General features: G+C 38.7%; 1 protein-coding gene across 1 annotated transcript in view; it reads right to left on the bottom strand.

Moving 5' to 3' along the window:
• The window catches only part of lace (serine palmitoyltransferase long chain base subunit), a 59,388-nt gene that overhangs the window by 27,120 nt on the left and 11,351 nt on the right, over positions 1-20,917 (bottom strand). Inside the window, exons 3-5 of the mRNA XM_067133130.1 lie at positions 19,018-19,140; positions 2,673-2,827; positions 1,231-1,376 (exon numbers count right to left, since the gene is read on the bottom strand). Of these exons, the coding sequence (XP_066989231.1) occupies positions 1,231-1,376; positions 2,673-2,827; positions 19,018-19,140 (424 nt within the window). The remainder of the gene's footprint in view (positions 1-1,230; positions 1,377-2,672; positions 2,828-19,017; positions 19,141-20,917) is intronic.

Genomic DNA, 20,917 nt, shown 5'->3' with positions numbered 1-20,917 from the left:
ATATACTTATATTACACCTTCTTGGCTTGGCATATAATTTTCTTCATTTCAGCAGGCTGTGAGTCTGGCTGGGTGACGGAGGCACTGATTCACTGGCACAAGGGGTTCTGCCCACTGCTTGAGGAGGAGGGTGGCAGTTGCATTTCTCAGGGGTGTGCCTCATTCTTCTCTCCTGACGAGTGAATGTGGCAGCGCCCCCCAAAGGCAGTCGATTGTGAGGAGCAACCAATCCTCAATGGTGACGTGGACCACTGCATCCTCCACTACAAGGAGGTCTTTGCCATTCTTTGGTGGAAGCCCACACTTCAACATTTCTCAGGGCTCCCTCCTCCCCCCAACCACCATCAAGAGAACAATGGGGTACGCCCGAGATAATACAACTGCCACCCTCCTCCTTGAGCTGTAAGTTCAGCAGGAAGAATCCCCCTGGTGCCAGCCAATATGAGTCTCCATCGCTCAGCTAGACTCATAGCCAATAGCCAATCACCTTGCTTTTGTAAACTTGTTTTTGGGTACAAATATACCACGTATGTGACCCTGGTGCCATTCACCCTTTGTAAATGGTAGTGTGGATTAACGAAACGAAGAAAGTCAAATGCCTAGTTGAGAAGGTGCAGTACAAGCCATTCTTTTCAACGAAGTATTATTGTTGCTAGTATTGTTATGAACATTTTTAATATTAAAAAGTACTTTAATCAGGTCACTAATTAACTTTTAACAACTTCAGCATTTCTGTAGGCACACGCACTTCCATGAGGAAAAAAAATCATTTTCAAAAACTTTGTAAAGCCAAAATTCTTTACTACAAACCAATATATTTAATGTAGGAAATCTACATTGGCATGTCTGTAAAATCTTGTACTAAACATTCAGTCAAAAGCAACTCTACAGTATACTATAATCAAGGAAGCAACGTGCTCTTATTAACCAAAAAATGATACTATTACTGCAACATAACTTCTCAAGCATTCCAATTCAAAATTATATACCTGTAACTTTCATGTCTTGCAAAACAGATTTACGCAATTACACCCATTTTGAAGATTAACTGCACTTTGCTATTCAACTTTTTCTTGCATACATCCTTAACCTACAAATTTCTTCAACGTCTGTATTCTAAGATAAGCAACAACATTGTACAGTACATGTTGATCCTGTACCACAATATTTCAGTTAAAGAGCACATGAAAATAACACAGAACCGAAGTTATTCCATGGGGTTTTACATACCCAATTCTAGCCTTGGACTGGCTGCAGAGATGCCGTAATCTTTCAAGGCTTTTTCAGCGTCGTCATGACACGGACCTATATTCTCTGCAAAGCCTAGGTAATTGTATGATCCAACATTGATACATTTTAGGGCCTTCCCAGTTAACCTGCAAAAGGAGGAGAATTAAAGATTTCATCTCACAGACAATTATATTCTCATAGAGTTAGCATGAGGGATTTAACTTGAACTACAGATGTAAACGGGGGAGAATGACGTTCGTGAGGTTGGATAGCTAAGGGGGAAGGCAGCATAAAAAAAAAAAATACAAAGAATACCAGTGACAAACTCACTGGCATGCAATATACAAAATCTTTAAAAGACGAAGACATGACAAATCTCACTTCAAGAAAAAGCAGAAACGTATTCAAAATACCACAATATATTGACAACTCTATGTAAATGGGTGTGCTCTTTTAATTCATATACCTCTGCTATTTATAGATTTGACAAGACTCCTTTTTATAATGCAAGCAATGTCAACCCCACGTCTTTTCAATCTGCAAGGCACAACCATTCTGGCCCCAACCTATCCTAGATATAACATAACTTAAATGACCTTACCTAACCTTAAATATTTACAAAAACATTTGGAAGATACAAATGACTTGTTCTCTAAATGGAAAAGTCTCTTGCTTGCATTGTTGTTCTTACTGAATCCTTGAAAGTATAAGTATGACCTTTTGCACTGAGTAATTCTCTTAACATTCTACCATTAGTTCTGTCTTAACTTCTGTTAATACTACAGTACTTCCAAAGGTCAACATAACAGGATACAAGTTACAAAATGCCTTCCATAAAAAACTGTAGATAAGGCTAACGGTTCTCTGCAGAATCACACGGGCGCAACAGTCCAACTTCTGAGCTATGCTACGCTCCAATTCAAGCCTCTCATATCATTAAACCCAATCCTTAAGGTAGGCCCTATCAGTATACAAATGTGACTTATTTGTCTTGTTAACATAATTCATTGTGCCAAATAAAAACTCTAATCTAGACCTTTCTATCCTCTTCCCTTTCACCACAGTAAAGGCAAAAAACTCAAAGTTTATCATAGCCAAGGCATTTCTTCAAAATGTATAGAGGCAATCCCCGGTTCACAGCGCTTGGCTCGCGGCCCGTTAACCCAATTTTTCGCCGCCGTAAGCAGTTTCACGGCACCGTTACCCACTTTACGGTGCCATAACCTGGTTTTATGGTGCAACAAGGTACCGCTAGTGCTATTTTTTCCCATTAAAATTATGTTCTGGTTTACAAGGATTTTCAGCTTACGGCACGCTGCCGGGAATGGAACCCCCACCGTAAACCGGGGACTGCCTGTACCGAGACTTTGTCAAAACTTCTTCAGGTGAAATTCTCGCAAAAACAAGAAAGTAAAAATCCATAAATACCATGCTATACTCACTTCATCGTCCATCCATAGTCAGGAGAATACCTCTCTAACAGGTCTATGTATGCTCCAGGAACACTACATATTGCCCTGTTCCAACAATCCTGTATACGTCGGTACACATTACGAGTGTAGAAACTCTCAAATCCAATGTAAAGAGGTACATATCCCTGAAGGAAAAAAACACAGAAGAATGTGAAACACTCATTTCATCAGCCTCACAGTAAATCTATGGTGCTCGACCAAATCAACTACAGAACTAAATGAAACAAATGGACTATATGGAGACACCACAAGCAAAGCACAAGCATATTAAAATCATGAACTATAAGTTGTCCTAAAAAATTCTCAACCAATTTAGTAGGAAGTGAAGATCAGTCAGTACAAAAAATGACAAATAAAAAAAGACAACTGCGAACAAAGTAGAGTACAAGAAAAAATGTGTTATTTCTTACCTCGTGTCCTTACACTACAATCACATCATCTCGATTTTGAACCTTTTGTTGTTATTATTTTCTAAAACAAAAGTTGCTAGCAGTGATCTAGTTAAGTTCATTCATTTGTCAAGCAATTAAGATTTAACCGAGTAAGTCAGGTCTGGTTAGTCCTGTTAATAACTGGAATTACCTTGTCCATGCAAATTACCAACGAGGACGACACTGTCCATTAACAAAAAATAATTACAATAAACTAACAATCATCACGAAGGTATTACACTGAATGAAGAGAATCAACAACTAAAATTGACAAAACGTTATAAAGGCAAAAAAAAAAAAAAAAATTAAAGTAAAATTTATGAGTAACCAACTGAACCCATCTAGGATCAAATGGCAATGTGCACCACGGGAACTTTTTTATATACAAACGCACACATTCACAAATGCATAAATGTTGATTCTGTGCCTCCAACATTAAATTCGCACAAAGCTTTCTGGATATTTATGAGTTGAATTCTATCTTATGAAATAATATGAAGGGATTTCTTCTGTATTTTCAATATGAAGTTCCTGTACAGTGCTTTCCATGTGTTCTGTACGGATCTGATACTCTGTCATTTCTTTTACTCGTGAATAGTCGAGTTACCTGGGCAATACAGCAGTTTTGTATAATTAATTGTGAGGCTTGTGATCTTCGTTGTTGCTACAGGTCCAAGTTATGAAGCCATTTTATTCTGTATTGACATTTACATTTGCTTTTTGAGTAGACAAGTTCTACACTTTAAAAACAAGAATATCAGATATTCTACTACAGGTACAAGTATTATGTGTACATGCCCTATTAAGGGTTATCTTCTCGTGAAAGGTATAATCCCCAAATTAAATCAGAAGTTCAAAGATCACGATTTATATAACCAATACCAGGAATGTATATCACATTAACTTCTGCCTTTCCGTAATGGGTGTTAAACATTTCAAACAGATTACCAAGTGACTTGTTTTGAACCACATGAAACTGGCCTGAAGGAACTGTTCTTAAAGGAGGATCAATACTGGCGCATGACAGAAGTTGTAGAAACTGGGCAGCCAGTTCAAAACACTATAAAGGCAGGAAGCAACGCAGCACGGAGGTGAAGATGACACAGGAAAGAACTTTCAGTAGCACCGCCCACCAAGAATGGCACAAAGCACATAGTAGGCGCGAACAAAGTTTCCTCTTTGAATGTCATGAGAGAACAAAGTATGTTCTCTATACCACGGAACATCCAGCACTTATGATTTGATTCTTCACCCATGCACACTTCTTTTTGGTGTACAATTTTGCAATGATGGCACTGATAACTTGATTTTATGATATTCAACTCTTAATACGGTATGGAAGTTATTTAAATGTCAAGTATAATTATTACTTGTACAGAGCGTTCCTTTCTCAAGAATCCAGGACAAAGAAATAAGGCTCTCACTTCACAGGATGGAGCAGCGTTTAGAGACGACCTTCAAGGTGCCAGGTACGAAGCAGCACATTCCCCACCTCAGAAGGAAAGGTGATGAGGACAGTAGCTCTTAGCTCTGACAGCAAGGTCTCCTGAAGTACTGACAGATGGTAAAGGTGGTCACTCGGACAGGGATGGAGCTGAGGGGAAGGCTGGTTGGCAATGCCGGAGATATCTGACCTACAGAAGATTGTGATTCATATAAAAAATGAGTTTTCTATAAAAATCGTATCTTGAGGTGGCAACCTTGAAACTTCTTTCTTTTCCTTTCTGTAGCAGGCCTTAGAGACACCTGTTTATATCTGACATAGTGAGGGGAGAGGCAATTTGCACCCTGACTTAACTCCTCTCCCCTCTCACCATTTCCATTATTTATTACATCTTTGAAGGCTTTTCAATAGCTTGTCCTCCATTCAGTGCCCCATAAGATCATTTGTTCAATTCAGTCTTATATCACTGCATAAACCTCATCCAAGCAGTGTTCTATACTTAAGACAGTAGCAATGTTACAGTCGTTGTTGATGATGTCATATCCCTTTCCAAAATCAAGCAGAGTCAACCCTCCTTCCTTTAATCAAGCTAGTACTCACTGCAGAGGGTGCTCTTCTCCTTGATCAACTGGCTGAAGAAGACACTTGGTAATGAGTCAAATGCCATATTCCCCTTAGGGTGGTTAATCATAAACCTTAAATAACCATGCAGTTTATTAAGAACCAGTGGGATCTTGATTTTTGTTCGTATATTGTGACTTAAAATTGTCTATTGTGATGATACATTCACTTTTAACTGTGATAACAGTACGACCTGCTACAAATATTTCATAAGACCATGTCCGCGATAACTATCTGATGTCCCAAGTTTTCATTTTCAAGAAGTCCATTACACTTACAAACTTTTAACACTGCTCAGAGAAGTGGAAGGTTTCCTCAGGAATGGGAAAATCAAAAGATGTCTTGAATCCTTGGGCAACTGCAGTGGAAAATCTCAAAGATAGGATGGCCCAAACCTAAGATTTCTAAAAGTGTTCATCATCTGTACATATTATAATTTGAATTACTGTCCCGGTATCACTGCAGACATCTTTCACTTTTAGCGAGAGTTTACTGCAGTGACTACAGACAGTAGATTAAAAGTGTATGTTATCAATACTTATAAATATGATAGAAGACTTTGTCTACTGGAAGTTTGTATGTTAGTCATTGGCTATCAAGAATGGCCAAAATCTGAACACAAAATGTAAGATAAATTCTATATCAAAAGTGGAAGATGCATCTCAAACTGTGGTTTTAATGCAACTAGAAAATAAATGCCAAAGGACAAGATTAAAACTGAGGTCAAGCCCTAAAAAGTCTCCCAGATATCAAACAGAAAAGCTGAGCTCAGTGGCTGGCAAACATTCTTTACTAAAACTGCTGGGTCCAAAAGCTACCATACATCACTAAAGAGCATCAAGCTGACAGGCAAGGGGCACCTGCTGATGGTTGTGAGAAACTGTATTGCTTGGTGTTCAACCCTACTACGAAAAAAAATAAGCTGTGGAGGGGGGGAGGGTTAAGTGGGTACTGAATAAATAAAGTCTTTGGTACTAAACTTCTATCAGGTTGGCTCTACTAAACGATGCTAACACGCAGCCCAAACAATCAAAACACAACTACGCAGCTGACCAGGTGATCCAGCCAAGCATGCTCTACCAAAAGGCAAACCAAAGGGGGTTTTAATAACCCGGTACAATATCAAGAAGGATCTCATTACAATGCATTGCCAACTTATAAAGAATATGGCTCAGGTCTCAGTCCACTAAGGCAGCATACCAGTAATCCTACAAACTGATAATGCTTCAACTCCAAGCCTCCTCAATGCTCACCTATATTTCAAGGTGGTGTTCCTCCTTCATGACAACTTTGACGTTCCAGCCTTTTCCCTCTGCATGTAATGAGTACCTTTAAATCAAAATCCTGAATGTTATTGGTGACAGTGCAAAGAAACTGATATAGCAATCAAGCTATGAATGTAATAAAAATTGAAATTAACATCATTCAGATTTAAACATTCTTTTTCTTATTAGATGCCTCCTTAAGTCAGACAAACCCAATGCAAGGAGCTGCTTAAAATAAGCACAGTAATAGTGGTAACATGAATATTGTTTCGTCTCTCACATTCTCATTACAGTACTTTAAAATGCACACACCAAAAGCAAGTTCCTAAAGAACAAAATAGCATGGCTTTGTACCAGCAAAGTAACACTTTGGTACTTACAAAAGGTTACAATTACGCAGTCCTTTAAAGTACCTTGCACCAATGAGTGCTCTGTGAAATATTATTGGTTATATAAAGTATGAATATATTTGCCATTTGTTCTCTTTTTTTCTGTCATTCTACTTTGGAATTCTATTCTCTAAAAGTTTCCTTTGCAAGCTATTGGTCGCCTAGATATGTCATGATCTATATTGTGTTCTGGGCTTTTTTTCTCCATCTCTGGATTTTCATTGCTTGATTCAGAGACCCTTGGTTTCTGATCTCTTCAGAGTCCTCCAAGAAAGACCCATCCGAGTTGATTCTTTACATTTAGGCTGAAGTGGATTCTTCATATCCAAGTTTACTTCATGACTTTGTCCATGATCCAAGTATCAGTTACACTGACTGGAGGGCAGTGTTTTATGAATGACCATGCATGTTCAAATCTAATTACTGTATATGCCCGGCTTTTCAATCCTACTCTGATCATGTCTTGAGGTAATATATTACTTTTAGCCCCACTCGTAAGGACCACCTCAGGAATTGTCAACACTGCAGACTCCTGGTTGTATGCACATTATTACTGCCATTGTTACGACCATGTCTAAGAGAAAATCCAAGCCAAAATCCTAACCAAACTCCATGTTGAGTGCCAGTCATTTAAAAATGAACTTCTAGGCATGTACAGATAATCAGGTCCCTCATAGAAAGCAACAGCTTGGTTGACCCTGTATTGGCCTGTTTCCAGAAAACTCAACTTTTTCCCAACAGACTGAGGAGATCTCTGGATAATCCAAAGTTTGTATTAAATGGCTCATCTGTACCAACAGTCTACTACAGTACTACTTATGTGGTACTCACACCGCTCAAGCTCCAGGTTCATGACTCAAACCTGTGCTATGAGGTGCCATAACAAGCCAGGTAAGTGCTAGATTGTCCAAGGCACCAACTTCTAATAGTGATATTAAAGCTAGTGAAATGTAAGTCCACTGCAGGGCTCAGTGGTACGTATGGCATATGCAGGAGCTCTCTAGTCAAAGGCTCTTTTCTAAGTCAGTGCCTACTAGAATGGTCCACACCAAAATGACAAATTTTCAATTAATTTGTATTTTTCATAACTAACAACCCTACGGTCTTAACATAAGGATAAATCTTCTGGCGCCAAGCTTGGTCTCGTGACGCCTCAGTTATTCTTCTACCACCTTCGAGTGAGGACGTCTTGTTCTAACCATAAATGCCCTTCCCTAGTTGTGACATACAATAAAAACTCTTGAAACCATGGTCCTCCACATCAGGTATCCAGAGGTGCTAAGAAACCCCCACTTCTTGTATAATTTATGCTGATGAAAGGAGTCCTCTATTATGTTACTAGAATCTGGGGTCTTCATGTTCAACTTCTCCCTGAAACATCACCATTCAAGTGATTCTTGCCGCAAATGTTCTTAAATTTCTAACCACAACCTTCCCTCCTACTTTCAATTAAAGGGAGTTTGCATTTAACATAGTGCCAATACATCCGCAGGTATACCTAAACTTGGGAATCACTAGTCTCCCAAGAGTGTCATCTGGCTTCAGAATTTTTCCTGCTTCTACCATTACTGTATTATTATTTAACTCGACTAAATTCTTGCCAGTGACTTGCTATCTTCTCGCCAAAATTTCAAACTGTGTGTGTGTTTGAGACACACATCAGCATACACAATACTGGGTGGTTCCGTTCAATCCAAACTGACATGAGATAATGAAACTCACGCCTTTGGGAAATATTCAACACCGGTACTAACCATCTTCTCTTCTGAGAAAGTTATTGGCAAACTAATGTTTTACCGAGTGATTTTTCAACAACTTAAGTTTTCTAGTGCAACTTTCATGTACAGTCGACCCCCGCCTATTTGCACCTATTCACGGATTTTTCTGTGGAACATACATCCATATTATTCGTGGAAAATTCCCCTATTCACAAAATTTCTTATAGAGAAATATTCACTAATTACTGTATTTTCATATTTCGTGACTAAATATATTTTTCATGATAAAACTATTAAAACAGGCAGGTATAAGCATTTTTAAGAGGGGGTTTTTGGTGTTTGAACTATCAAAATGGGCAGTTATAAGCAATTTTAGAGGGCTGTCAAGTATATGCGGATTTTAGCTATTCGCGGGGCGTTGCGGTCCCTATCTCCCATGAATCCCAGGGGTCGGCCATAATTTGTTTATCAAAGATAATGCCCCCTACTATGTTAAAACTTTCTTTTAACTCTTGCTTCAAGTGCAGTGAGATATACATGTTAGTGAAGTCACAGGCATCTGGCTGATGAAGTGGCAACATCAGACATTCCTAGTTTCTGTCTCAGCTTCAGTTCATGTTCCCAGTAAACCTACTGAGAACAGACATGTCTCTTGACTATTAAACTGTTCTGGTCTTGTCTCCCATGACAAAACTGATCCCTTTTCAACAAAGTTCCAACTAACTTCAACGTATCAAGTTTTCTGCCTCTTCCATCATGATGGGCCTCTATTTTTAAACTCAGTGGCATGGTTAAACCGTCTAATAATACTATGTATTAATGACAATAACAGACCAACAGTTTTCTTTTCTGGTGGAAGCCAAAACCATCAGCTCTCATCTCCTAAACAATCCTCTCACTATTCCCAATCTGATTCTCTCACTATTCATAATGCTCTCCCCAATTTTTGCTGACCATATGGTCTGTAGGGTTCCAGCTCCCATGCAGATTGGATCTTGACTGATACCGAACCACCCTTTAATTTAAGCAGCTCTTCAGTAACTCCTTCAGTACTTCCTACAGTGCAAGGAACACTGTGGGGGGAAAAAAACCCTACACGGCATATCAGGCAATAAAATCACTCTTAATTCTGCCTAAGCTGGTCCGCTGGTATGGTCGTTAGCGTCGTGACATGCCACTTAGATGTCGCGAGTTCGTGTCTCTCCAAGCCTGTTAAAAAAATCACTGGCTCTGTATCACAATCAGTTACTGCTGCAGTGTGGGGTCTGCTGCGGTAGGAGGTTGATACCAACATTCTTTGGAAGCTTGAATTTCAAGTCAATGGCCCCTGTGTGCTTGTTCCATGTGAATAGGTTTCATTTACCAAAAAAAAAAGAGAGTCTCAAAGGATCAAACGAATGACAACTTCATTTCAAAAAGGCACACAAGTACCTTGTCTACTTTGAAATGGCTTCTGATTCTGTCCCACAAAACATTTTTCCATAATAACAGTCATACCCTGAAGCCCTTCATGGGCTGAAATAAAATGCAGAGATTGCTTTTGGTATACCCTGAACACAAGCAACAAAAGCATCCTTTACAATAGCTTCAAGTCAAATGCGAGGTACACTTTCATAAAAGAGAGTTCTAAAATAACCAACTACAAAGGATATAACAGAGTATGACAACTAATACCACTATTTATACTGTAACCATTACAAATATTACCACCACCAAGTTTAAAAATTCATCCAGACGGAATCTCTTGCAATTGCAGAAAAGAAAAAAAGGGTTAGTGCAAACGTTGCCAAAAGAAGACTTTGATTATCTGTAAAAATGCAAACTATAAATCAGACAACAATGAAAGGTTAAAAAATTTCTGGTTTTATTGGGTCAGCCACTCTTATTATAACCGAAAAATTTGAGTTATCTTTTTTATGCATCACATGAAACATGTCTACTAAGAAATTTGTATTGGTGTTTGTGTATCCCACTTCATAAACAGGAGAACAGGCTCGCTTCAGTCGACCCCCGGTATTCGCGGGGGGATGCGTACCACAACGCCCCCATAAACAGCTAAAATCCGCAAATGCTTGCCACTCTTTTAAAAACATTTATAACTGCCTATTTCGATAGTCCAGACACAAAAATAACCATCTAAAAATACTTATACCTGAGTAGTTTAATAGTTTTATCACACAAAGTGCATTTAGTCATGAAAATGATATGAAAGTACAGTAATTAGTGAATATTTTCCAATGAAAAATCCGGGAATAGGTGAAGCCGCGACTCCGTAACCGCGAATAGGCAGGGGTCCACTGCATCTGAATATCTGTAATTTAGTTTGGTTTTAAATTACTGCACAGACATCTTGCTTTGTGACAAGATCTGTCAGTGCAGAAACTTTGGTGTTGTTTCTGTCTTTGCTTAAGAACACTAAACAAAATCTTATTAATAAGACAATTTATAGATCAGTTACTGTTAAACCTCTGCATGCAAAATTTAAGTATTTAGATAATCTTACAGACAATAGCATTTAAAATTGTAGCTTCTTTGCACACAAGAAGGAAATTTTGGGAAAGAGATGACTCTAGAATAAACAAAAGCACATCTATAATATGTAAGTACATCTGAAGTGTTTGCCTGAAAATATAAGAAAACGTCCTACAGTCAAAGTTCACAGAGGGACACGGTTGTGATAATGGGATTATACTAATGGGATATATAAGAGCATGGTAGGTGAAATGCTAAGACACGGAAGAAAAACATTTTTTCAGGAATAAAGGGGATTATCTTACAATACTGACAGCAAATTTACTAAAAAGATCATCTTTTACATTATGGATGACGATCCACAAAGTGAACTGAAAGAAATTACATAGTACAGTACCTAAATGAAAAAGTCTTACATGTAATAAATGAAAATAAATGTACAGTACATAAATGAAAATGTATCGCTTGAAAAGGTGAGGAAAAGGTACGGTACGCAATGAATGAAAACACAGATGTAACTTCATTAATCCTGATACCATGCAACAACCTGGACACATAACGACATAACGAAGGTCTGGAGTGACGCAACACGAGCATATTTAAAGGCTACTGATAAGCAGAGAGGGCAAGGAAACGGTCTCTGTGATGTCGCACAATGTCCTATAGACCAGGCACACGCCCAAACCACCTTTCTTTTCTGGCAACTTCAAGTATCTTGCTACCAAACTTTACAAGATGCCAATTTCGGTGGCAAAGTCAAAGGTACGTGTTGACATCCATATCGTATTGCTGCAGTTCATAACTTCCATTATATCACCAATACCCATCCTCTACTCCTTACAGAGCATGGTGGCAAGATGTTAGGAGATGTGAGGGAACATGCTCTTGCAACACTAACATTAACATCAAATACAGCATTTGTCAAAAGAGAAATTACATTTGAGAATGTTTCTACAATTAACACCCCAGTTGGGGCTTAATCCCTTTTCTTTTTTGTTGCCTCGCCAAAACAAACCAAGCTTCATTAACCTGCACATCTGAGTGGCAACAAACTCCTTCCCAAGCTATGAAGGACCTCATAACTCCAGGAACACTCAGATCACAAGAGAAGGCAAAGACTGTGGAGACTTGCAATGCTTGAAGTAATGAACGATAAAAAAAAACCTGGTTTCAAGGTTTAGTTTTCTGATACTGTGCAGGAAAGCTGGTGGTGACAGACCAGAGCAGCTTATCAGAAAAATATTAAGCAGCACACAAAGAAAAAGGACCTTTTTAATAGTAACAATGATCAGTTGCTAATACTGGAATAAAACCTGATGCTGGTTGGCCCAGTTCATTAAATAGCATCAAAATTATCCGAGCATAAAAATAAAGTCTTCTAACTGCAAAGTATCATTTTAGAACTGATCTTAAATTAGTTCATATTATACTTGTACAGGAAAGGGAGCCAAAGCTCAATACGAGTACATCACACAACTAGCAGAGGTAGAAGCGCGAGTATGAAAAACACGAGGGAAGTTTGCTTGGATAGCAGCTAAGAGCAAAATAAATATTTGCTAAATCACATCATGCCTGCAAACAACAAACTCATTGCAACCAACTATTTATGACTCCTGATAAACTTGATAATTTAGCTCAATAATACATACACGGAACAGTAATAATGTCTGACAATAAATTTTTAGATAAGATTAACCACAGAAAGATGAAAATTTAAAAAAAAATAAAAATTACCATGACAGCAAAAGAAAATCATAGAACCAGTTTACATTTGCTTGCAAAAAAGTAATAGAAAATCAGAGAACCAGTTTACAATTGCTTGCAAAAAAGTAAAAACTTATATAGCAAACATCAGCATGACCTAAGTCATCAACGCTTACTTCACAGCACCATTCAGCCTCATAAGTCTCAAGGATTAATTTAATCCATAATCGGGAAACTGGACTATCATGAGCATGTTAAAAGCACAAACAAAGAGCAAAATTTGTGAACGTACAAAACGGAAATTGGATAAGACCAGTACACGCAGTCCCTGGTTATCGGCAGGGGTTCTGTTCCCGACGGTGTGATGGTAACTGACAATTAGCGATAATAGCGCCAATCGCCGGTGCCGATAACTGGGGATTGCCAGCGCTGTTAAGTGGGGATTGGCACCGATAACCGGGGGTTGGTGGCGATAACCGGAGATCGACACCAATAACAGGCGATTGGCGACGATAACCGGAGATCAGCACCAATAACCGGAGGTTGGCGACAATAACAGGAGATTGGCGCCGAAAACCCAGTTATCATCATCACTAGACAAGCGCCGTAAAACCGGATTCCCGATAACCAGGAGCTGCCTGTGGGAACACTGTAAAACATAAACTGGATATATAACCAACAGATGTTATGGAACTAAATACAGGCAGTTCCAGCTTACCGGCAGCATCGGTTAACAGAGTTTTGGTATTACGGCGCTTGGCTAGCGACATCGTTGACCAGATATTCAGCACTGGCAAGCGGTTTATCGGCGTCAGTAAGCTGCTTATCTGTGATTTTTGGTTAGTGGCACTCAGCCGGGAACGGAAGCCCCTCACTATAACGTGGTTCGGATTCCACAATAAGCTGTAGGTCCCATTGCTAAGTAACCAATTGGTTCTTAGCCACGTAAAATAAGTCTAATCCTTCGGGCCAGCCCTAAGAGAGCTGTTAATCAGCTCAGTGGTCTGGTAAAACTAAGGTATACTACTTCTTCTGTTATCCAGGGACTGCCTGTACTTCACAAAAGGAGCGCATCTCTTGAAAACATCCTTTCTTGTGAAGTTGCAGTATCAGTGCATATGCAAAACAGCCCTAACTCCTAGCTGCTAATATAGATGCCTGCATTCCGTACAGTCTGTATTCAGACTTGATAGCAAGCATAGGGCTAGCAAAGGATGAATTTTATGGCTTTGCTGCTAACTTTTTGGAGATCAGTTTACACTGCTGCTACTTTTTCAAGGATCAGTTTAATTGCTGCTACTTTTTCAAGGATCAGTTTAATTGCTGCTACTTTTTTAAGGTTCAGTTTAATTGCTGCTACTTTTTCAAGGATCAGTTTAATTGCTGCTACTTTTTCAAGGATCAGTTTAATTGCTGCTACTTTTTCAAGGATCAGTTTAATTGCTGCTACTTTTTTAAGGATCAGTTTCACTGCTGCTACTTTTTTAAGGATCAGTTTAACTGCTGCTACTTTTTCAAGGATCAGTTTAATTGCTGCTACTTTTTCAAGGATCAGTTTAATTGCTGCTACTTTTTCAAGGATCAGTTTACATTGCCACTACCTTTTCAATCAGTTTACATTGCTACTACTTTTTAGGGGATCAGTTTACACACACACACACACACACACACCAAGGATTAAAAAAATTATTAGCAATAACACCTTGGTCTACTTTTTAAAACCGATTGTAGATACACGCAGCCAGTATAGCTGAAGCTTCTATTTTGCTTCTGAATGACCAATATACTTGAATTGTAATCTCTGGTGGATGGTGGGCAATGTGAGATTCTGCTGAATGGCAATGGGCTGACAACAGTGGAGAGATGAAAAGCAGACTAACAAAATTATAAAATGATTGAAAAAGTTCCATTTCAGATGGATCATTAAACTCATAATCAGACAAATGTGTTTCTTGTGATTTGTATTCCCAAAGAAGAAATTTAAGGGTACACTTCAAAGATTCACAATAAAATGCAATAAAATGAGAATGAAGAATTACATGGGAGGTTATAAATGGCTGCACTATTGTCTATAAGTAACAATGTAAATAATTATACAATCTGAAGGCACAGTATCAAAATTTGGAGAACTTATCAGCTGCACCAGTGTTGACACAAAAATTCCTCCATTTCAAGAATAATCTATTATAAAGTGTACAATAATAAACAGCTGCAAAATCCATTAAAATACCCCTCCAAGTTACTGTGCAGTACTGTGCTGCATTACTAGATAAAACTGGAGTACCTCCCTCAAATACCCTAAATGAAATGACCAGAAAAGGGTCCTTCTACATAAACTATAAGAGCATAGCATGCAAAGTGCAGTTGTTACTACGCAGTGCATGAATGTGAGACACAACAAGTACAGTATACTCAGTGCTACACACAAAACAGTTCTTCCAAAGATTTTAGGAGTAATCCTATGCAAGTAATCCTCACCTTCTGCACCTACTGTGATTGTTCCATATATCTTATGTACTGTGCATTTCAATACAGTTGAAAGCAACTTAACTGTGCATTCTTTGTGACTGTCATGTGCACATGCATCCTCAGTGACCAACTTTTGCACCCCTTTTCCCTACCAAATCACAACCTCTGCATTTTTGAACTCTACAAATGCAATCAAGTGGACATAAAAATTTTATTCCATTATTACTCACATGCATTTTTAATCTCAAAATAATTTAAGTATTACCCAAAGTGGGTTTATTTAGTCAAGTCCTGCTCCAGAGAAGTAGTACCCAAACCTAGCCAGGAAAACTTTGTTATTAGACACCCCAAACTACAAAGTCTGATTCTGTGAGGCACTGTTGCATAAACGTCAAAAAGTGCATCATAATGGTAGTTCTAGCAATACATTTCAAAACTAGTAAGGAACACCAAAGCCTAACAGTAGAGATGTAGAAGGAAACATCTCATTCACTACACTGCTGCAATGAAAAAAAGAAAGATGAGCATATCTATAACTCAATGAGATGAAACACTCCTCTTTGGAACTAATTAAACTGTCTTATATCAAGAGGAAATAACCAACAGGAAACTAAATAATCCACCAAATCTGTTTTCCATATTGAGGTTTCAATGATAAAAAATTATTATATTGTACATTTCACAGATGACATCAGTGCCAAATGCGTAATTCACCACTACAGGTGGACAAACGAAGTCTTGGATGCAAATTTAGTGTAGTTTTTCATGACAGCAAGCCAGTTGTAGTGATATTATAAAGCCAAACTGAACTATATTTTAGTACCAATGAAATAAAATAACAGAAGAATTAAGTTAGGAACAAAAAAATTTTATTTTCAAAATAAAAAAAATGATGGTTGTCTATAAATTCATTCTGACACATGAAAAAGTATGATAAAGTTCACACACACAGAGGCCTTCCGCCAAATTTGTTTAGGAAAATAATTCAAGATTTCATTACCAACGCCAGAATTTCTGGCATGGGTCTTGAAAATCCCACGTTCCTTACGTGCAGGAGGATGTGTTGCCAAATCCCTTCCTCAAACCTCGTTTCCACACCTTCTCATAAGATATATCCCTGTTACTTCCCTGAGGAAACTCTTTCACATTTCAGATGCTGCTGATGATTTTGCGATCCCACAGCCAAGCTCCGCCCCCTCCCAGGTCTGTGGCCATCCCCCGAGCTAAGCAGAGTTCACTTGCGCTTCCCTTGTGTGACATGCTAGCAGCCGGGCGGGCTGGGTCTTCTTCTATCTCCCTACCCAGTCTGACAACTGCATGGGCACATATCCACATGACGGACAGCCACCAAGTGACCCCAGAGAAGCCCTTGCCCAAGAAGAATGTACCCCAGGGAAGCCCTTCGTGGACCAAGCAAGGCTTCTTACAAGGAAATAATCCTGGTTGGTGTTTATGCGAAAGTGCCCTCAGTTTCCCATCCCCTCTCCCTCTGTACATCCTTCCCTCTGAAACATCCTTGCCTCCACACTCCATACTCCACCCTGTAATGGCAATCCATGAGGGAGAGCCATCCTATTGCCAGAACACCTGGTACTGTATTGCATCATATTGTAAAGTAGTTCTGTGTTAATGTTTTATTTGGTGAAATTTTGAATTTGCCAAAGCATTCTCGGTGCCACCATCTTGTATAACACGTGGCCCCATCCCCCATAGCCTCACTGTATCCCCTGATATCCCTTGCATCATCTGGGTAGAGGTATCACTCGATCGATTAATACGTTAAGAACAGTGTGCATGTTAGCTTAACCATTAATTCCCACATCTTCTCTTACAGGTGGTGTGAATTTTGGGGCTGTTTTCCAATTCCGAAGATGCTCCCAAGCCATCACATCAGTACCAGTCCAGTGATTTCATCTCATATTTTGCTAATATTTGACTCCCCGGATTTGTCCCATTTCTCTGCCCTTGCTCGAGTTGTTAAGCTGCCAAATAAATGTATTTTTGTAGCCCCTGAGTCTCACTAGCTGGCGACCTTGTAGCATAACCTTTCCCAGATTACATTTTGACGACCTAGACTAAAATACAATGCCATGATTTTAATATGCATAGTATAACGATACAAAGTAGGTAATACATTATACCAACATGTTTCTGTCTAGTTTCTAGAAGCCTAAAGATAACACACTGGGGTGTAGTAGAGGAAAACAAAATACAAAAACTGCTTTTGCAAAGGGCTGACAAAAAGAATGCAGAGGAATAATGCATGTAAAACACAGAACATTACAAAGCTGCCACGCTCACTTACAAAATGCTAGGTAAAAATGTGCAATGCCCAAACCTTTCCCTGCAAAGTGCTACAACCACAAAAACTGTAACAAAACAATGCACAAGGGGAACGTACACATCACTCAGACAGAACTAAGCTGAATGGTCAAAAACAATGCAGACATACACACAATGTGACCAGTGCAGGAAAAACCCCTCACACCCTTCACCAAAATCATCAATCAAAATAATATAATTTCGTAGTAAACTACTTTACCAATACAATTAACTATAAGAAAACCATGAAAATACTAATATCAGAATAAATCATGAGTGACTGATAGTAGCAAACCAAAGACCTAAGATAATTAAAAAAAAAAAAAAAAAGTCTTGGTGAGTTGTAGACTACTGAAGAGAAGGTCCATCAGACTCGAGACTAACCACTGAAATAAGAGTAAGGACAGTTTAAAGGAGACAGCTTCTCCAGCAAGGCAGGTTTTGCATAGCATCCAACTTTCACTCTACTTGTTTTTGAGTTGGGAATCACAAGTTCAATAGGCAGTCCCCGCTTAACGGAGGGGGTTCCTTTCCTGGCTGAGAGGTGACAACCCAAAATTGTTGTCAATCAGAACCTCACAGTAATTATAATTTAAAGTAATAAACAGCGTTTACAATGCTGTAAGAGCAATAAACTGCTTAACGGTGCCGTTAACCAGTTATCGGCGCCAATAAACCGCTTACCGGCGCCAAAAATCTGGTTAACAACATCGTTAGCCAAGTGCTGTAAAACCAGAATGCCATTAGCCAATGCTGCCGGTAGGCGGGGACTGCCTGTACTTGGTCCCGCTCCCTACACTATGAGGACATTTGTAAATTAACAGGCTTGCTCTTCATAACAACACATGCAAGAGCTTTGTTAAAATGGATAATGATGTAGAATGAGATGGAATTGGATATATGAAGGTAGGTCTAACAGGTGCAAAACCATCATGAAGATAGTGAGAGTGCAAAGACGACACTTTCCACTCCCTAAATTTCACAGGGCAGTGCTGACAAAGGCACTCACGACAATTCCATAACCAGACTGTTTCGGTATCACTAAACATGAGGGTCAGTTTGCATCACAATGAAAAATATTTATACCAGACTTCAAAATTCCTAGATTCCTTGCTTTGAAATCTACAGACACAAAAATAAGGGGGGGATATACAGTCGTTCACATCACAAACAGCAAAATACCATAAATAAAAAAAAAAGCGACACACACATTACACGATGGATGAGAGTGCTGTTACGACACCTCTTCAGAGCTAAAAAAGACAAGTTGTATAGGTGAGCATCCATGACAGATGAACAGTAACTTAGATCCACTGAAGTTATGAGAACAGGCACACACACTTTTCTATGCTGCCTGCTACCCTAAACACCAGTCAACTTATAAAATAACTTTAGTAATTTCATACGAAAAAAAAAAAAAGAGACAAACTTATTTAAGTGCTCATTGAGTGAGTCTAAAATGAAGTCCCAGGAACTCTACCTCTCTGTTTGTTTCTTTGGTTGATGGGGGATAGAAGAATTCCTTGACGTAGCCGACGAGGAAGAGGACGCCATAGGACAGATAGATCGTGAAGTTGGTGAATGGCGGACACTCCTCGATGTCCTTTTTCATAATTGTTGTAAAAAAATGTATTCCTTTGTAAATTTAGTGGAGGGAAAGTAAAAAAAGAAAAAAAAAAAAGGTGCCGTTTCCAAACGACCAATGACAAAAATGGACAAGCTTAAATCAGCAAGCATAAGAATCAAGCTAATACAGCCATAAAACTATATACCTTACCATTACAGCCTTAAACCTAGAATTTATACAACTGGATTACCAATTCTTTATGCTTTTATCATGTACAAGTATTAGAATTTTACAGCTACTATAACATACTTACAAATCAAGTGCTTGTGTGCGTACAGTGAAAAGATCTCATTCCAGGGATTAAGACCATATTCACCAACTTCTCAGATTGGCAATACAAGATGAAAATGTGTGGCTATTAAGCAACTTCTCACAGATAACCACAGTAAAAAAATTCGTGAAAGATTCCTCAACATAACTCAAAAGCCCTACGTTCTCCAATTACAGAAATTCAAATAAAGTCTTTAAGTGAACTTCATCCATACGGAAATAAACAAAGAAGCAAACACAAGCAGGCTGTGAGGGAACCTCAGTCTCCTAATGTTAAATCATCTCAAATAAATCCATGCAATATTTTGCAGACAAGAATGCAAATGCAACACAGATCATGTTATTAATGCACAATCAATGCTAATTCATTAGCATGCACAATATTACACCTTAAGCACTACGGCTGAAATCATACACAATATCCATGCTGTTACAAGACTCGATCATTTCTGTAGAAATAAATCCCTTTCAAATCTATCCATAATTCCAAATCGTGATGCTTGCAATCTGAGTTTTACTTACTTTCAATCTAAAGTAACACTTCTGGGTCATGCCTGAAAAAGGTGCGTAGCAAACCCCGTGCATGGCAGTTCCCTTTACGGAGCTTTAGTAAACCCCGGTTTGACTGCTTTTTGGTAAATGACAGAACTCAACTGCCAAGAACAGCGAGTTCCCGAATAAGCAATAGTACACAAATATGCAAATCATAATATATTCTCAAATGCGATTTATCATACGCTTACATGTTAGAACAATGGTTACAACCGCTTTTATTGTAAATTTAAAACAAGTCATAAACACGTTTAGAACTTCATGTTTACATTCCGCAATACACAGTGCACAGGATCAAAATGGCATACCATACATCATCAAGGAATTTAATGAGAATCTTTAACAGCATTTCTCACACGTAGAAAATGATTCAGTTACTTTGTTATTTACACAAAAGTTCTCATGAACTGAAGCAGGTCAGAAGTTTACAATTTTATAAACAGACAAGTAAAGTGGAACATAAACAGAGCAGCACCAGAATATTTGTGGCAGTCCCTGTGTTACGTCAGTCTCAGCTTCCGTCGTTCCAAGCTAACGGCACTTTTTAAATATATTCGTAAAAGAATCTGTTCTGGGTTACAGCGGACGTTCCAGGGTGCGTCATTTCAGTCTTATGGCAACGGAAGAATACCTGTACATTTTTGGATGAAATTCTACAAGATCATGGATGCATACCTCACCAGTAAGGCTTCATCACTTTATTTCTCATTTTTAACAATTTTATAATATGGTTTTCCGGTTTACGTTGTGCTTCAGGAACGGAACTGCCAACGTAACCCAGGGGCTGCCTGTACAGAGTATTTTCCGTATGTAAGTCTCAGTTTACTGGATTTAAATCATTCACTTGACATTCTCTCACGCTGTTACCCAATGCCTCTCACACCAGCTTCCTCCTAAAGTCTGTCACAAGCTCCAGTACCAAGTCATGTGA

This window comes from Macrobrachium rosenbergii, chromosome 33 (genome assembly GCF_040412425.1).
Source record: "Macrobrachium rosenbergii isolate ZJJX-2024 chromosome 33, ASM4041242v1, whole genome shotgun sequence".
Classification (NCBI taxonomy): Eukaryota; Metazoa; Arthropoda; class Malacostraca; order Decapoda; family Palaemonidae; genus Macrobrachium; species Macrobrachium rosenbergii.
This window is presented reverse-complemented; position numbering and strand designations above follow the sequence as displayed.